Source organism: Ipomoea nil, unplaced genomic scaffold, assembly GCF_001879475.1.
Source record: "Ipomoea nil cultivar Tokyo-kokei standard unplaced genomic scaffold, Asagao_1.1 scaffold1509, whole genome shotgun sequence".
In the NCBI taxonomy this organism is placed as follows: Eukaryota; Viridiplantae; Streptophyta; class Magnoliopsida; order Solanales; family Convolvulaceae; genus Ipomoea; species Ipomoea nil.
Window position 1 is genome coordinate 1,599,172 of NW_017617937.1, and position 20,162 is coordinate 1,619,333.

General features: G+C 38.7%; 1 protein-coding gene across 2 annotated transcripts; it reads right to left on the reverse strand.

Annotated features, from left to right (window-relative positions):
- Positions 1-2,336: 2,336 nt before the first annotated feature.
- LOC109189150 (probable WRKY transcription factor 7) lies at positions 2,337-4,106 on the reverse strand. Of its 2 annotated transcripts, XM_019339918.1 has the most exons (4): positions 3,607-4,106; positions 3,292-3,567; positions 3,064-3,189; positions 2,337-2,714 (listed from the first exon to the last, which is right to left on the reverse strand). In XM_019339918.1, exons 1-4 carry the CDS (start codon positions 3,999-4,001, stop codon positions 2,555-2,557), a joined length of 957 nt encoding a protein of 318 aa, XP_019195463.1. In that variant the 5' UTR covers positions 4,002-4,106; the 3' UTR covers positions 2,337-2,554. The 2 variants fall into 2 exon arrangements, with proteins under 2 accessions (XP_019195463.1, XP_019195462.1); XM_019339917.1 differs by having other exon boundaries at positions 3,292-4,106.
- Between the last annotated feature and the right edge of the window lie 16,056 nt (positions 4,107-20,162).

A 20,162-nucleotide genomic window follows, 5' to 3' on the forward strand; every position in this document is an offset into this window, starting at 1 on the left:
CGATGGAGTGGCTCACCATTTATGGGCGATGTACAAGGCAGGTTATAAATAAATAAGGTCTTACCAAAAGTATAAGCGCAATCTTTAAAATCAATATCGTAAAATATATGACTATTCTTTTTAGTTACACAGAATAATTTTGTCATGTTCAATTGATTAGGTCCTAATTATTAAAGGAGAGGAGTGATTTGGGGAAAAACTAATGAGTTGATTGATGGAGTGATTTTTGTTTATTTTTTCTTATATTAAATAAAAAAAATTTAAAAAGGCCTCTCTATCTAACCATACTATTAAAACAAATATTCGAAGAGTATTATTATTATTATTTATGTAGGAATAGAATATGATGTGTTGAAGCATACCATGCACCCGTAATGTCATGTACTACTGTACAGTTTCTTTATTATCAAATGGAGAATTTGAGGATGCTGGCTCTACTTGAGTCTACTGTGGACCAACCAACTTTGAAGAATTTTAAAACCATTCAAACCCTCCCCATCACTCAGTATCAGAACACAAATTCAATTTACGTGTTAGAAATGTGCGTGCACCAATGTTTGACCAAATTAAATTTGATCAATCTTTAACAATTCAAATCAAACTTCGCATCCTCTAGAAGACATGCATATATTTCAAAGATTAGAAAAATCGTCTCAAGTGTGTAATTTTATAATCTATTGTGTTCGAACTTTGAAGGGAGAGCAAATAAGTACCTCTTTTAGTGTTCATTTCCCAAAAATGAGTGGTTATTGTGGCTTTTTTTCATCCAAGTGTCCATCAAAGATCGTGCCAAGTGTCAAAATAACGCCCTACCGACACGTATTCTTGTACATTATTTACTGCTTTAACATACACAAGATATTAGCTAGGTAAACTAGTTGGAGTAAGGTGCGGTTGTGCTAGTATTGTCTGCTTGCAAGTTAAGGGGTTCCTCAAGCCCCAACGATTGTATCTCCTTCTCTACCTTTATCCATTCTTAATTAAACCTTTACTCGTTGGTCCAATTGTCTTTAGTTCCCGTCCCACGGCACCATCAAATGTAAACCTTATTCTAAATCTATGTCTATCCAAATAATTTATATAATATATCCATTGAATTTACAATACCAACATTAATATTTACCTCAAAAAGAGTGACTGAGCAAATGAAATATGATTTTTATCTCTAAAAATCATGAGTCCATTATCACTAACACCCTGCTCAAAAAAAGAAGATTCTAGTTGAATTAACGTATGGATTTGATTCAGTCGGTCGTGAAATCTGAAATTGTACATTGAAACATTGATTGAGCAACAAAAATGGGTGGTTACAATTAACTGGCTTCACTTCACTTTAAGAGTAAATCAGCCGTCCCAACTGCCACCTTCCATTTCGTCTTCCCTTTTAATGGTCAACCCTCCACCGTTGCCCACACGACATGTTCCTCAACTTGCATCATTATTTTTGACTGAATCATTCCGTTAAGATTTTTTTCCCCTTTAAACTATGAATACACTATATTCACTATACCATTAAAGAAAAAAAAAGAAGAATAAATTAAAATGCTTTCGGTTACAAATTTGATTTATTGTAGGAGTTGCATATTGACTTTTAATTTACAGTTAGTTTAATCATGTTTGCTATAAGAAATCTTAGCTAATTTACTTCATTGCGATCATTTATCGACTAAGATTGCAAAATGAATTTTAGCTAAAGCACACTTCGGATAATGACTGTGAACTTTTCAGTAAATCAAAATAATATATACATGATTATACCAAATATTATTGATATTAATGTTATTATATTAATACAGTAAAAAATATCTTAAATTAATTATTGTTGGAATAAATTAAGGATAAGATTAGAATGTAATCCCTTGCTGATCCCAATTCCCACTGACAGTCTGTAATAAGACACATACCAAATCCATTATCCCCACTTTAACTTCACTTTAGCCCTACTTCAATTCCATTTATTTATTTATTTATTTCTGCAATAGTGATAGAAAACTGTAAAGGCAAGATGCAACTAAAATTAATAAAGCATTCAAATTATTGTTGCTGAAGATCTAGTTTAAGCTTTAAGACATTATAGTACCATTAAATCAAGATTGGAGACTATTTGTGTGATTGTGTCTATGACTCATGGAAGCTCAATCGCAGCTTCTTACTAATATATAGAGTGTATTTTTTTATGTTCCGTTGTATGATAATATAAATGTAACTCATCGTTGAACTTATAAAATTTTTTCTTTTTTGGTATATGTTGAAAGAAAAGAAAGTATAATAGATGTGGACAAAATGAAACAAGACTAAAGACATGGTCTAACCAATTGCCAATCTCTTCGGAGATGAACACAAACTAGAGCTACAATAACCTACACGAAATTTTTAAATATTCAAAATAAAATTAGAGTATCACTCAGAACTCAAACCCTACACATACCCTAACACTAGAGCAGAAGATACTAGGGTTACACTGTGAGCCTGCAGCCTGCACAAATTTTTACAGGGCAAACTGAGATCTGGATCTAGCTAGCCTCATCACCATGAATGAACTGATCATAATAATCTAAGAAGACTCTAAGATTAAACTGCTTGTTTCAGGTACAGAGAGGGAATGATTGTGCTCTCCTTCATATGTGACAATCAGCATGGTCGGATCATCCAGAGCCCTCTCTACATGTTTACGTGCCGGACACCCTCTCACGCTGCTGCACTTGTAATATCCCCTGGGACATCAAAAACAATAACGTTAATAATCATAGTAACTAGGTAAATTTGTAATTACAATGTAACTTTAGTCGGCAAGAATCACAAGAAATAATAAATCTGTTTACGGTACCCTAATCAGTAAAGAATCATGAAAACATAAATTAGTCTAAATTGATCTACCTGGTAAACTAGCCTAGGTTGTCATAGCCTGATTAGCCAATAAATTAAATTAAGTTGCTAATAGTTGTTCGGTTTAAATCAAGAAAATTGACAAATTAATTTCGCTACGAACTTGACCGACATGACTAGGGTTGTTCTAAGTCAGGGTGATTTTGTTAAGGTTAAAACAAGATTAAGAATGTTTACCTAGGGTGTGGAGAGCCTTTAATAGGTTTCTGTCCATATTTCCTCCATGAGAAATCGTCAGGTGGGATGTCGGCCATCTTCATGCTTATTGCCGGAACTCTGGTCACCCTCTTCTGTCTTAGCTTCCTGTTCAATTGGGGAAGATGAGTGGTTAGAAGAGTTATATATATGTTTTTAGTTTTAATGATAAGGAAGATGAAGGGGTTAGCTAGGGTTTAGGGTGTTTACTTTCTCTTGGAACAGTGGCATCGGCCGGAGGAGCCGCCGCTGCACTTGCCGGAGAGGTTGTTCTCGGAGGAGCTGCACTTTCTCTTCAACGAAGACGAAGAAAGCGGCGGCTTTCCGCCGGAGGAGGCCAGGGACAGATTGGTAATCTGGAAAGCAGAGGAAGAAGACGCCTGTTTGCTCTCTGTCTCCCCGGTCAACGACGATAAATTGAAAGAGTTGGCCCGCGAAACCTCCGGCGAGTACGAGAAACTAATCGTCTTTCCGCCGCCGCCGCCGCCTCCGGCGGCGCTCTTCGGCCGTGGGGAGTGATCGAAAGCAACCGGCGGCAGAACTTGCTGAATCGGCGTCGGATTATAAACCTTGGTGTCAACCTGGATATCCTTCGCCGGAACCGGCAAAGAAGAAACGACGGGGGCTCTCCGGAACCGGGCGTGCCCGGTCCGGGTTCGACCCAGAAGATTAATCACCTTCTGGAACTTATTCACCGCCACATCCGCCACCATTTCAATCTCCACCGACGACTTCTCCCGGCTCTCCGCCGCCTTATTCTGCTGCTGCTGCGACAACAATCTGATAAACGTATGAACGCTCTCAAGCCCCGACGCCGCCTCCTGCGCCACCGCGCTCTCCTCCAGCTTCTTCGCGAAGCTGAGATCACTACTCCTGCCGTTACCGCCGTGTCTGTAATCCATCATAAGCTCCACTGCCATGGCCGCCCCAAGAAGAGAAACAGAGAAAATGTGATTCCAAACAAGAGTCAAAATGATGCCATAGGCGAGGCTAAGAAAAGAAAAAGGGGCGAGGGGTTGATGATAAAGTACACAGTAGGTGACTGACCTGTCACTCATTTGTTAAATCTGAGTCGTTAAAATTTTGTTTGACCGCTTATTTGCATGGTAGATTGGATTCTACTTTTTTTTTTTTTTTTTATTCTCCCGAAAATATTAGAAATACTCAACTTCAAGGGTCTTATACTTGATAGAGTATTTTAATAATATATAAATCATGATGACTCAATGGCTTAGTAGACATGATCAAATAAAAGATTTGCATAAAGAATTTGTCCATTTTAGGCATAATTCCTGCATTGTGTTGCAGAGGTTTGAACCTTTTTAGGTGGTAGTCCATTTTAGTTTTTTTTTTTTATTTGAATATCCACTTTAGTCTTAGTATTATTATTGCATAATTATTTTTGGTCATTCGTTAACAAACATTATTAAAAAACATTTGGTTTGAATCCTACCAGGAACCATGAGTCATTAGGGGTTGATCAAAGATGATGAAAACTTGTTGTACGTTGAAGATTGATGAGATTATTCGCGATTCTCATTCTCGAACGGCTTTTGAATAAGGATTTCAGAGACTTAGGATTAGGTTGACGGTAAATTTAGTGTATTAAGAAAACATTAAAAATGGTTTGAAAGTTGTGGTGTGAACGGAAGTGTCAGGGACATTGACCTTTTCTGCGGAGGGGTGGGGCTAGGGATGCGAGAGAAGCATGAGTGTTTGAGAGATGAGGTTACAGAAGCGTCTTAACGCCGTCTGATTCACGAGAGAGTCGTGTTGGTTTGGCGAATTGGTTTTGGTTGTTTGTCTACTACTCAGCCTTTTGGGATTTTGGCCCCTTTCTTGACCACACCACCAACCAATTCTGAAACAAACTAGATTGTTTCTAATTTTTTGAAATAATTCACATTTATTTAAAAAAAAAAACAATACAATGTCCGTTTTTAACACGTGGATTCTTATTTAAGTATTTGTAACTGTTATGAGTTGTTTTGGTGTTGGTTAAATGATTTATGATACAATTCCACACAAATTTTAGTCCTTACTTTTATTAATCATTGGTTGAGGTGATTTCAGCCCTATACAGCTTTTAGTTGGCTGATCCACTAATGGGCTAATTAGGTGCCAACTTGGCCGAGTTAAGCGTCTCGGCCAAGTCGGGGGCCTAACTCGACCGCGTCGGTGTCTAACTCAGTCAAGTGTTTTTTTTTTTTTTTTTTTGCTTGCTTGCTCGCCTACTAATCTTCTATATTTCTCTAGCTATGTACTTAACTAACCATAACATATGCAATTGACTAGTTTGAAAGATTATTCCCTAGCGCCTAGAACATTCTGCAACATTAATTTTAATATGAGTAATGTTATACACTTTTCTTAAAATTTATTTCCTTCTTTCTTGGTCCCTTGACATAACACTATGAAATTGGGTGCTTTAGTGTTTAATTAAAAATATGTGAAGTCACTTAAGTCATGACATCCGATTATTATTATAAGACACATCATAGAGAAAATATTAAGAAAAATTTTTAGACGTGAAAATATCATTTTACTTTTAATATATAAGATTATACATTTTTTTAACTAATTTAAATATTACCAAGTGACTTGTGGTCTACGGGTATCTGATTGCTCCCCTATGTGGGAGATCTAAGTTTTGAGCCTTGTTATAGGTGTAGTTTGTATGGGTATACCCCTTCTTTTGTAATAAAAAATAAAACTAATTTAAATATTATTTTCAAACTAATAATAAGTTTAAAACAACTAAAGAGTTAAAAGTATATATATTGGGGTTGGTAGGGTGTTTGCAGCCCTATTCCCGTTCACCAAATTTTGTACTAACCCCATCATGGTAGGAAATTGGGTTCCCCGTTGAGTTCACGAACAAATGCATGTCATCCTTAGATAAATTGCACTTGTTTAAACAAATATTTTGAATTTGAACATCATTTACCTTATCCATAAATGTACCTATTTAAAACATTTTGAAGTAAATTAGAGTTTAATATGTAATAATTTAATACTAAATTATTAGTAATATTATAATCTCCTCCTGATTTCACATCTTAATTTTCATATCATTGTGTGGTAGTATTTGATGAGTTCTTTTTATATTTGTTTATTAAATAATTTTTTTAACTTCGGGTCGATTAAATTCACAGTAATAAATTTAAAAATTATTGTCCCATCAAGATGTGAATATTAGAAGAAAAAATCATAAAGTAAAATAGTACTCCGTATTATTCTTAAATTATACTTTTAAAATAATAATTTTGAGTTTGAATCATACTTACCTCATTGGTCTTTGGTTGAAGTATGGAGTAAGTTGTAGTACAAGTTAGACAAATTTAAAGAAAATTTTACTTCTTCAATTCAAAATGCATTGTTAATTCCAATTAGATATCATGTCAATTTTGACTTCTTCTTCTTCTTCTTCTTCTTTCTTTTTTTTTTTTTTTTTTTTTTTTTTTTTTTGGAAGTACAAAGAAAGTCATATTTAAGAGATAGTGAATGAGAAAATTATATTTTAAAAATGCCCTTTTTTCACGCAAGATATATACGTAGTTGTGGCAAACCTTAGGTCAACAATTATACAGTCCATAAATCATAATCCATATTTTGCGCGCTATACATGTATGCATCAAACTTTAATCACAAACATATTCATATAAATATGGTGTAATGAGATAGTGTGAGTATCTTTTAAATTCCAATTTATTATTTTTGAGGTTGTAACCAACATAAACAAGATTCGTTTAATATGTGGTCATAGTTAACTGATTGAAGAAAAAAACATGTGATCAAAGTTTTTTTTTTAAAAGACAGACATATTTATGCATAGATTCTAAGAGTCACACTAATAATTTTCTCAAAGCTTATGCAGTAATTCAGAGTTAAATTTTATTGAATAAACCAATGCAAATTAACTTTACTATACATATTTCCATTTTACTTTATACAGTTTATTGATTATTAATTCATGATATTAAGTAGTTCACTTTTTTTTTTTTAATCCTTTCTAACTCTTTATATATATATATATATATATATATATATATATATATATATATATATATTGACTCTATTACAAAGTAGTATATGTTCTATACTTTCTCTATCTAATGTAACCTAAAGAGTCAAGACTCCACCATCAGGATTCGATCCTGTGACATTCTCTCAAGGAAGCCAAAGAAATGCAATCCGAGCACAAGATAAGAATACATGTTATGTGATAAGAATATATACTCTCGAGAGTATAAGTAATATTTTCTTTTTAAAAAAAAAAATTGATATCGAGCAAAAAGCAATCACGGTATTGCAATTCTCTATCATATCGCCACACAATGAGTCAATGACACATGCTCTCAAAGTGTGTATAACCAAACTATAGGGGCCGTTTACTCCTCACCAAAAAAAAAAAAAAAAAAAAAAAAAAAAATAGGGGCCGTTTACTAACTGGAAATTTCTGAAAATTTCCAGAAACTGAAAAATAGAAAACAGAAAACATGTTTACTAACACAATTTCCATTTTGAAAACTGAAAATTTCTGAAAAACTGAAACACACTTAAAAACTGTTTTGGAAATGGAAAACAGAATCATCTATCATCTATTTAGTTATATGTCACTATAACCACATCACTATGATTACATTCATTATCATCTTATTTTACTTATCACTATCTTCTATCTTTTCTACTTACTTTACTTATTTAAACATAATTTATTTGCTTACACTTTAAAGTTAGACATTATTTACATTATCAAAATTAAGAATTAAACACTATATAATGTTTTAGATTTTGATTGAACTCAATAGATTATTAGTTCGAATATTTGTAATTATGTTACATCGTAATACAAGTTCGGTCCAGATATCGGATATTGAAATCTCACATATATTAAAATTCAAAGTAAAAGTTATATATTCATATACACGTCATTCAAATGAATATATCCAAAAATATAGTTTAAATATTAGCTAAAAAAAATTAATATTATCTAAACTAAATTTTAGGTGAAAACTAAAAAAATTAGAAAACAGAAAATAGAGAACAATTTTATGTTAGTAAATAAGTTTTCTAAACAGAAAACAGAAAATGGAAAACAGAGAATGAAAACTGAAAAATTAGGAAACAAAAACAGAAAATAGTTTTCTGTTAGTAAACGGACCTAAGTGTTAGAAATTTTTAGCAAAAATGACATTTGAGTGGATATTTTGTGGTATAAATATATATACTTTTAATTTGGGTCGGATTAAGGTGAATTCGGGTCATTCGAAGTGAGATGAAGAAATTAATCTGATATATTGTACACTCAAAACGGATAATGGATAAATGAAAAATTGATTTTCGAAGTATACCAATTTGAGTTTAAAAATGGAGATGGAAAGGTTGGAAGTAGCATTTGTCTCATATTGGAATGGGAAGTGCGTTTGCACTAGTATATATACAATTCCTTTTTAGAGCGAATTTGATAGCATAAATGTTCTCTCTTAACTGGTGTGTTAATTCTAATCCTAATGAATTAATTTCAATTTTTATTTTAAAGAATTAACGTTTGTAACCGTTGTGTTAAATCTCAGGTTAAGTTATTGATTTTGAAGGTTACAAATATGAATTTATTTCAAATGTTAATGCTGATGTGTTTAAATCTCATACGTATGAGTTGTGGCATTATCTTCTTTGACTGAGAAGTAGGGTGGCCGAATCGAGAAGGCCTCGGGTAGGTATATATCAAGTAAAAAGTCCATATTTCAGTAATAAATGCACCTTATATAGGCAGAGGTTGAGACACATGCCAGTAATCCGGCATGAGCTACACGTAGAAGCCACGGGTTAGCCGGTCAATCAAATAGGTGATTCCAAGTGTTTTGATATAAATGAAAAATAGATGGGACGTGATTAGACAATGTATTAAGCGAGTTTTATGTACAGTCAACCGGTAAATTGAAATGGTCCTCACCCTGGTCTTATAGCAGCCTTCCCGATCATCTTAATCGGGTGCCCGAGAAGAACAATATCACAACAGGGGTGTTTGGTTCTGACCGGGATGTTTGGATTGGGTTGAGATGAGCTCGGTTAGCCCAATTCGGATGTATAAACACTATCAAATGCCATTGTTAATACTATTTATTTTTTCTTCTCCTATAAATACCTTGGTGTTGGGCAGAATTGTTAGCGGTTGATTTACAACCTCAAAACTTTTGATTCCCTCTCTCTCTCTCTCCCCAATTTCATTTTATTGAATTTCTGCCAACACTTTTGAAAATTTCGAAGTACTCTACTGTTGTTCTAGTTCACCGAGAGTAATATAGTTTGAATGTTCAATTATTTTACTGTAATCCATTTTATCCTTGAAGACTAACGCTACAACGCTCCTAACACTATCAAGAGGTAGTGAATCAATTTTAAGAAAAATACGTGATATGCACGATTTGAATTATATTCTCCTTGTTTTCATTCTTTTTTCTATTGGGATTACTTTATAAAAATTAAATCCCGTTATTTATTTATTTTTTTATAAATAAATTTTGATTTATGGACTTATTCATCCCCACACTAAGCTCTTAGTATATCTTAGTTGAAGCAAATTTAATAGGCAAATTATGTTGTGATTTGTAACCAAAAGTAACCGTTTTCGTTACAATAGTGGTTATAGTTGTAACATGTAAGTTAAATAAGTCATTATTTCTACACCACTTACCTACAATTGAGTGAGAAACAATTTATCTTCCGTAGTTCAATAAGTTAGGTTTATGGTTGTTTAAGATTCTGTTATAATTGAGAGTGTACTTGTGACAAAAATGTAAAATTGTCCACTTCAGGCGCTCTTATACCCAGCTCGACAGTTTGTGAATGGGTAAATCATGGTGACTCAATTTATCAACAGAGGCACTAGACTTTTGCTCATTGTCACAAGAAGCCTCCTCATTTTGAGAGGTTAGATTGCTCCTACAGTATCGCTTATAAAACTTGATTCTTGATCTTTTGTGACAAATATTTATCTCTGTGATTAATTGAGCTGTCCACACGAACAAACCATAGATATGATTATGCACATACCGAGAGTGTACTTGATTATGCAACACATTTATATGTTTATTTCTATCAAACCAAGCATCTTGATTCTTTAAACCCGTTTGAGGACGAAGCTTACTAAATCGAAATTGGCTTCCTATACGAAATTTGCTGTTTTTTAATTTTATTTTTTTTATAAATGATAATAGAAACTTGCAACTATTGGACAAATTATGTTTTTGTTATACATGTATAATAATTCGTAAATAACACAAGATAGATAAATAGTGTGAAATTTATGATGTTTGTAATACAACAAAGACTACAATTTGCAATCACATATGCACCAATCAAGATTCGTAATATTATGCATGTTATTTAACCAAAAATAAATACATTAATATTTAATGAACTTTATTTTTAAATAATTAATAGTTAATAATTACTTTTTATCTGACAATTACATGCACCTAGCAGATTCAAGCGTGGCTCTCCTAGTCTCCTGTTAGTTTCCAATTTTGCTTTGACTTGAGAGTCCCGACAGAAGTTGGGCGCGAAATTTCCTCTCCGCTCCGTCAAAATTCTGGTACTATTTTTTTTTTTATTACAAAGGAAGGGGGATACCCATACAATCTATGCCTACACTGAGGCTCGAAACCTAGACCTCCCACATAGGGGAGCAATTCGATACCAGTGGACCACAAGCCACCGGTAAATTCTGGTACTATTCTTAGTCCTTTGTCTCTTGTCTTTTGTTGGATGAATACTGCGTTGTTTCGCGGTTGCTACGCTGCAGTCAGATTACGAATCTCGTCAACGACAAAGACTTGAATTAATCATACCAAAATGTCGATCAACACTGCACGCGGCTTATGATTTATTTCACAAATTAACGCTAGCCACATCTCTTGTTTCGACTTAGCTTGCTCAAATTACACGTTTCAGTATAATCCGAAAACAAGTTAGTGGAGCATGAGTCTCATACTAGAAAATCATAGGAAATTTTTATCAATATCATTTCAATTGAGTTTACCACGTAGAATATTTCTAGTGCAGATTATTATATTTTTCATGTATATTTTGTAAATTATTACATGAACGAAGTGATTGCTTTCAAAATATATATAGAGAAAAAATCATTTAGTACGCAATCATGTTAACATGGGCAAATTATATCAGCCTAATCCAAAAAATAAATATACATAGCATAAAAAATGAATATGTATCAAAATATAGTGAACTTGCTGTTGGAGATAATGAACCACAATCGATTTAATATCTCAAAAATAATATTTATATATATACACACACAAGTATATAAAATATTATTGGATATTTACCCGAAATATATATACACACACAAATATATATATATATATATATATATATATATATATATATATATATATATATATATATATATATATATATATATATATATATATATATATATATATATATATATATATATATACGGATCCGAAGGTTATATATACATGTATATCTACGAAAAAGATATACCAATATATATTAACCAAAATTGAAACTAATAATCCTCGGATTATAAGTCCAATCCAACTAATATATCAAAAGAGAGAGAACGGATTTTTGCTTAAAAAGCATAATCCAAACGAGAAAGAAGGAGAAGGAAGAAAGAAATGTACGAGTTAGGCGAGTGCCATTCTTTCCTTAAAACCTTATTTGCCACCTCCCAAAAGTGCTAGGAGCGTTGTGGCCTAGGCTTCCCAGGATAAAACGTACAACGGTTCGACGTTTGAGCACCCAAACGAACGAACCCGGCGAACTAGAGCATGGGACGAACACAGCTACAAGAAGGGAGTAGGAGCAGAGATTTTGGAGCTGGGAAAACAGAATTTCAGTGTTGTGTGTGTTGTTTTCAGTCTGTGTAGAAACACTGCTGCTACACCCCTTCTTATATAGGAGTTGAGGAATCAATAGCATTTAGTTTAGCATTTAATCCACGATTTGTAACACCTGAAACAGCCACCATTATTGAGATTTAACTCAAAAATTCAAAGGTGAAATTAATACAAGATTAATCCTGTAACAGTCCAGAACCAACAAATGGTCCGCGCTGTTTCAGCTCAGTTACTTTCGGGATGCACAAAAGTTCGTGCTTCATTGCACACGAGACTGAACTCTCGTGTGTGCTCACAACACGAGAGTCAAACTCTCGTGTAAGTCACACGAGAGTTCGAACTCTCGTGTAACCTCATGACAGCGCACGAGAGATCAAGTCTTGATCTCGGGTGATCTCTCGTGGTGTGGCCATATAGTGTTGGAAAACTGTATAGAAATTGGCATAACTTATAACTTAGCCCGCAAGGCCAGCCAATTTCCGGACGACATTCGTGCCCCCAGGTGCCGGCGTTTGATTTGCACCCCCACCCCCCCCCGCGCGAGAGAGCGTCTATGCTATACAATTCTACAAGCTCTAAAAAGCTCTTGTATAAAAGGGGAGTGAAATCCTCTTTCCAAATCAATGTGGGACAAAGCTCACTTTTCCCATACATTTTTTCCAACTCAATGGGTTTACTTTGAGAATCAATATCTCATTCACCCATTATCCGTTTTGAGCGTACAATATATCAATCTCTTCGTCTCACTACGAAGAACCCGAATCCACTTTGACCCGACCCAAATCGGAAGTGGACCCCACTGATAATTGTACCACAAAATAGCACTTAATGTGTCATTTTATGCCATTTTAATGCTATTTTTCCAACACTTGCAACATACATGAACATATACTGATGGAACTATATGATCCGGGGTATGTATTTACTTGGATCTATAAACTCGTATAAAATAATATAATGAGATAAAAATGGATAATAAAGAAAAAACGTTAGTTGTAGTATTGAATGGATAAAAGCTTGAATGTTACAAGAACTTTGTAGGAGGAATGAGACATGATGTTATACTAATTAGACAATGCCTTTTTATACAAGGCAAACTCAACTAAGTTTAACTAAAAATGTGGTAACTATATTACTAAGTCCAGATCCCCATTTTTAGGCTATTGAAACGGGCAAAATCGGCTGCCTTGCCCCTTTCTCCCCCCGCCCCCCCAAAAAAGACGGGCTCCAGGGCGGCCATCGACTAGCCACGGAGGCCGAATCATGGACACTAGTGCCCGAGTCATGGGATCTAGGTGGAGGCTGTCGAGTGCGCCCACCCGGCTATCTGCCCATCGGACAGGCATAATCACCCATGCGATACCATCGGGGTCTCTTGCTTGTCTTGGACTCATCAAGAACTTATTCCATTAGGCTTTGATCCTTTTCGGGTCGGTTCAAATATCTCCATCATCTATAAATTGTTAAATGAACATATGATATACTAAAAATAAATATGTGATATATTAACAATAAACTTATATAGGTTGAGAAAGTATATGAACAGATACTACTGATGGTTTTTGGGTTTTCGGGCCCAAGGAGGTCCAACACAACCTTAAGCTGGAGGATACACCTTTCAATAAAATATGCTAAAATAATATGGGCTCGAGGATTTTGACGTGGAAACCGAAAGGAAAACCACGGGCCTTTTTGGGCGGTGCCAAGCCTAACTCCACTCTTTATTTTGTAGGTGTCTTGGTACATACTTGTAGGGCTATTCTCTACACAAAGGGTTGTGTTTCTAATAATATAGCAATAATAATATAAAGAAGAGTGATGGAATGGTGTGGAAGAGTCCTCCCATGTGTATGGATGAGTGGTGGAGCCTTCTTGGCATATTGTGGAATGAGGCCTTCTTGGTAGCATAGTTGTGGGAGAGTGCTTATAGTCTTCAAGTGTGTAGCAAGAGTGCTTGAGAGAGTCCTCCCATGTGTGTATGAGTGAATGAATGGATCCCTCCTCCCTTTCTTCTTGTCTTCTCCTCCTTTTATAGCTAATCCCTCCCAAAAAGTGTCCGTTGGACCATTTAGTAGGGGATTTATGAGTGGTTTCAAGAGGGTAGTGAATAGGTGTTTATGTTGGGGGTTATGGATAATAATAATAATAATATAATTGACTAGTGGTAATAAGTGGGGTAATAATAGGGTAGTAAATGGGCTAACGGCTAGTTTTAGGCCGACCCTATACCCGTGCCGATTCCACACTCGCTGCCGACTCCTGGACCGAGCCGACTCCTTGGTTTGACCCGTATCTCTTTTGGGCTTGCTCCATTTTCTTCTTGGGCTTCCCTTCTTTGTCTGGGCTTTATCTCTTTTCTTCTTGGGCCCCGAGCCCACGGGGTTCACACCCCATCAACTAGTCCCTCACTTTTCTATGTCTCGCGCTTAGCAGGGCATGGAAAAGTATATTGTCTTGCCACAAAATTTCCTTTATTAGCCCCCTCGATTTTTGCCGACTCTTTATTCAAGATCCACACCATCCTCATGACTTCTCTCCGTTTGCCATATGACCGACTGCTTCAGTGGATGTGACCCTCCGGCTTCGAGCCCCTTCTTTCTTTAGCCGTCGAAGTGAATCTCGACTGTAACTTTTCTTTCTCTAATAAACTTTTAAGGGTTCGGACTCCTGATTCCTTCTTTATTCGCCGAGTCCCTCAGTCGAGGCGACTCTTCGGTGGTAGCTTCTTTTTCTTCTAAGAAATGTCTAAGGGACAGTGCCCCGACTTCTTTTCCCTTTTCTCTAGGAACGTCTAAGGGTCGGAACCCTTGTTTCTCTTTTCTCTAGAAACGTCTAAGGGTCGGAACCCTTGTTTCTTTTCTCTTTTCTCTAGAAACGTCTAAGGGTCGGAACCCTTGTTTCTTTTCTCTTTTCTCTAGAAACGTCTAAGGGCCGGAACCCTTGTTTCTTTTCTCTTCTCGCCGAGTCCCCCAGTCGAGGCGACTCCTTAGGCTTTTTCCTTTTCTCAGAAACGGTTCAGGGTCAGTGCCCCGGCGCTTCTATATATACTTGCCGAGTCGCTTACTCGAGGCGACTCCTCTTTGAATTTTTCACGGAAACGTCTAAGGGTCTGGGCCCTTGTTTCCTATCTTTCTCTCGCCGAGTCCCTCAGTCGAGGCGACTCTTTAGGCTTTTTTCTGTTCTCAGAAACGGTTCAGGGTCAGTGCCCCGGCGCTTCTATATATACTTGCCGAGTCCCTGCTCGAGGTGACTCCTTTTGGCTTTTTCACGGAAACGTCTAAGGGTCTGGGCCCTTGTTTCCTATCTTTCTCTCGCCGAGTCCCTCAGTCGAGGCGACTCTTTAGGCTTTTTCTGTTCTCAGAAACGGTTCAGGGTCAGTGCCCCGGCGCTTCTATATATACTTGCCGAGTCCCTGCTCAAGGTGACTCCTGTTGGCTTTTTCACGGAAACGTCTAAGGGTCTGGGCCCTTGTTTCCTAACTCTTTCTTTTTCTCTCGCCGAGTCCTTGCTCAAGGCGACTCTTGTCTATGATTCTTCTTAGTAAACTTCTTGGACTCTTGGTTCTTTCTTTGCCAGCTCGAGTCTTTTAGTCGGGGTGATTCTCGGTTGTAGCTTTGCTTTTTCTTCCTTTGTATAGCCCCTTGTAGATGACGATTTCATGAGCAGTATCTTGGAATGTATATTCATTTTCTGCCACTAAATTTCCATGCTGAGTCGTGCTCCCATATTGTATGCCACATACGTACCCCTTCTATTTTTATTATTTTCACTGACTTTGGAGAGATCATCGGTACTTTTGCGTGTTTGTAATTTTCCCCCTTCTTCATCTTCTATCCGTATAACTGGATGGGTCAATCACCTGAGATCCAGGAGCTCGACGGTTGTCCTTGAATCTAGGCGGGCGGACAATCCTGATGTCCGACACGGAGTGATCGGCCCAGCGCGAATGAGCGGACCTACTCGGTCAGACTCTTGGAGTCGGCCTTGAAGCTGATTGGGCGGACAATCCAACGCCCGACACGGAGTGGTCGGCCCAGCGCGAATGGGCGGACCTACTCGGTCAGACTCTTGGAGTCGGCCTTGAAGCTGATTGGGCGGACAATCCAATGCCCGACACGGAGTGGTCGGCCCAGCGCGAATGGGCGGACCTACTCGGTCAGACTCTTGGAGTCGGCCTTGAAGCTGATTGGGCGGACAATCCAATGCCCGACACGGAGTGGTCGGCCCAGCGCGAATGGGCGGACCTACTCGGTCAGACTCTTGGAGTCGGCCTTGAAGCTGATTGGGCGGACAATCCAACGCCCGACACGGAGTGGTCGGCCCAGCGCGAATGGGCGGACCTACTCGGTCAGACTCTTGGAGTCGGCCTTGAAGCTGATTGGGCGGACAATCCAACGCCCGACACGGAGTGGTCGGCCCAGCGCGAATGGGCGGACCTACTCGGTCAGACTCGTGGAGTCGACGATACAAATCAGCATGTTTTCCCTCACCATACATCGCCATGTATACTTTCATGTCTCGCATTCCCGTTTATATCTCAATGTGGGCGAAACAAAGCCACAATCCGCCGCCCTTCTCGCAGAGTGAGAGATAGAGTACTTCCATCCCAACTTCTTCTTTACCGATGTCAGCCCCGTTGCCTGGGATTAGGAATTGGCGGGGCTCAATATACTTTCTATAGAATCTTCATCCCATGATTAATAGATGCCGGCTTGAGCTCCTTCCTATGAATAACATCTGATTTCGAGTTCGACTTCATAGACACCAACGGAAACTTCGTCGCAGGCATCTATCGTGACCGACTCCGATTCCACGGCCGACCGCATGCGCTCTCGTCGACTCCTTCTATTTTATTGCGGTGTGTGTACATGACCGTCGATAGGGATGTAGTCGGTGGCGGGCTCACCAGGCCAGATCGACACGGGCTCGGCAATGGGATCTCGAATACATCATTGCTTGGTGGTGATACCGCCGGTGGCTTTCCGCCGGATCGCTGGTCAGGTTGTTGCGCCGAATCCCCTATCACCGGCTGCCTGCCCCGACTCCGCCACCTGCCGACTTCTTGTGAACCGCCGACTGCTTCAACACTCCTAATCGGACCATACAGAGGTCGGCAACCATTCTGCTCAGAATCAAAGCTGCGAGACCAAAGACCACTAAGCTGCGTGGGTCATCCCCTACTTAGCCATTTTAATGTTTCTCATCACCAAAATTGAATCAGCTTTCCATTTATTCCCTTGGCCGGCCTCTGTTATAACTCCTTTCTCCCAGAAAATCAAAAGCGGATTGGAGCTTCCTATTCTTAACATGATACTGCTCAAAACGATCTTTAGAGTCTGATATTCTCATTTGAGTCGACAATGCTTTCTGCCATCCCCACCAGAAATAACGGAAGGTGGTCGCCTTTTATTCCTATCGCCGAGTCCGAGTTATTGGAGTCGGAGTTGCTTCCTTGGCATCGCCCGAGTCCGAGTCCTTGCAATCAGGGTCTCATCTTTCGCGGGTTATAACTTTCAGAGCCACGGGCTGTTCATGGCCGCTTAGTGGCGACATTAATTCGCGATCCGGTCGTGTGCGGCGGAAGTGCAGCGTGCGGGTGACTCCATCTTTATTCTCATCTCGCTGACGTGCGTGTTTGAAGAGGCACCTGGGAATAACTGATCTGTCGCGACTCCTTCTTTTACCGTGGCCAACTATTCTCTTTGCTTATGATAAATCGGCATTGATTCCATCAGACTTCCATACTGGGTCCTCCGTCATCGACTCTTCTCTAATTCGCTTCATCTGGGGTCAGCAGTCTATCAAGCGATAACATGATTTCACATGTTGCAATTCCCGATACTCACACGTCGAGCAGCAGGGTATCATCTTTATTAAATAGAGGTCGCCGGAGACCTTGGCCACTGATTCAGCGGACTCGGCAGATTAACAATGAACTTTTATAAACAAAGTCGGATTCAGCGGACTTGGCGAATCAGAGGATTCGACGCCCTCACCTCTCACTTTAGTAATTCTCCTCATGCCAATTCCTCTAGCGAAGCATCTGGATAATCAAATTCTGTACAACAATTTTCTGTTCATGGCAAAGAGAACCAGTCGCCTCCCCTTCACCATAAAATCTTGCCGATCGCACACGCAGAGCTTGGTGGCCGACTCCGGCGAAAGATGATAGTGGCAGACTCCTTAACTGCCGACTCCGACTCGAACTCTACCCTCATTCGACTCCATTGACCCTGACTCCGCGACAAGCCGCATAATGGCCGAGTCCTTGACGGCTGAGTCCTTTAGTCTACTTCTGACCTCCTGCATGCTTGACCATCTCACTCGCCTAGTTACGTGGAGAATCCTCTCAGAGAATGTGCTTGGATAGGCTTGCTGTTTTCGGGGTTAAATTGCGATTTGGTGGAGACTTCGGCCGACTAATTAAGAAGCAAGCGGTCAGCAAAAGGGGGGTAGACAGCGATTGTCTTGCAGTCGGCGAGGGGAGCGGCCTGGCCGACTCCTTCACCCTTCTGCTATGCCGGAAGTGGATTTGGTCTTGGTGATAGGATGGGTGGCTTTGGTCGTCGACTCCAAGTCAAGAGTCAGATGTCGGCTGATCATCTGTGTTCTCTCCTTTGCCACCCGCCGACTCGCAGGGTTCCATAGATATAGCTTCACTGATTCTCAACTTCCGGACTATGGCATCACCGTAATTCTTAACCTCTTGCTTTGGGGTCGGCACATCTATAATGCCACTTGCGCTCTGCTCCGTTGATCATAATTCGAGCGAAACAGAATTATAACTGACCGCCATTTTTGCAGAGTGAGAGATAGAGTGCTTCCATCCCGATCCCTTCGTTACCAATGTCAGCCTCGTTGCCTCGGACTGGGAGTCGGCGGGATTCATTATACTCTATGCTTGCTAAAGATATATGTATAAGGTCGGCACCTGCACAGAGTCAGTGAAAACATTCGAAACATTCAAAGCCTCTTCAGACTCGTGCCTTTGTAGAATTTTCATCTCCTGATTTAACAGATGCTGGCTTGAGCTCCTTCATTTGCTTGGTGGTGACATCTCCGTGTAGCGCTGCCACATACTCCACCGCATGTGTCTACGTACTTCTCAAATAATGGAAAACAAAATTTCCTGTGCTGCCACGAATACATTGCAACTTGCAAACCATAGTTGAGTATTTGCTTGCAAAAAATTATGCAATTTGCCATGTGTAAAGTTTCATGCATTCTGATGCAATTATTCATGAATAAAGCTGTGTATTCGGCCATGTATGGAATTGTGTGCAAGACATGAGGAGAGTAATTTCATACCCTCATAATTTTGATATTAGAAATAAATATGCCCCACTGGCTATCCCCATGCATTTCTCCAAATTTTCCCTCAAAGCTGACCACATTCTCCTATATCTCTTGTACGTACCAAAGATAATTTTCATAAAGATGTGCTCTTTGAATAGTATTTTAATACTATCACCTTAGATACAAAAACTGCTCAGCATCTCTTTTCTCTAATTTTAACACATCATAGTTTGCTTAGTGCTTAGTACTTGGCCTGTGGGGCCTGTCGGACTACCAATTAGGTCTCCCAAAACGGTACATGCACTCTTCTCACATATTTAATTGTCACGCACAGTGGGCATTTTTTTTTTTCCAAGAAATATGACAATTGTATAAAAATTTCCTTTCCCTACTTTAATTTTGGTCGCCCATATTTCTACGGCCGACTTCTTAACTTCCTTGGCCGAGTCCCTCGGTGTGGGGGACTAACCACTTTTTGGCCAACTACTTTAATTTAAATATTACATATAATTTATATGATAAGGGTTACCTCTTGTAGACCTCAACACACAGTTTTATTTGCCTGATTCTCCTCTAGTCCTCTTCTTGGTCCACGGTTCTTCGTGAACCTTCTCAATCTTCCGTCCGTAGTGCCCGGACGCTCTCCGAAATTGCTCAGATAAAGAGGTAACGCGACCTTTTGTCACGATCCCCACGGACGGCGCCAGTGATGGTTTTTGGGTTTTCGGGCCCAAGGAGGTCCAACACAACCTTAAGCTGGAGGATACACCTTTCAATAAAATATGCTAAAATAATATGGGCTCGAGGATTTTGACGTGGAAACCGAAAGGAAAACCACGGGCCTTTTTGGGCGGTGCCAAGCCTAACTCCACTCTTTATTTTGTAGGTGTCTTG

Coding starts and splice junctions, on each gene's coding strand:
- LOC109189150 (XM_019339917.1), bottom strand. CDS start 4,001: ATGGCAGTGGAGCTTATGATGGATTACAGACACGGCGGTAACGGCAGG. Junction 3,190..3,291: donor TGCCACTGTTCCAAGAGAAA/GTAAACACCCTA, acceptor CCAATTGAACAG/GAAGCTAAGACAGAAGAGGG. Junction 2,715..3,063: donor AAAGGCTCTCCACACCCTAG/GTAAACATTCTT, acceptor TTGATGTCCCAG/GGGATATTACAAGTGCAGCA.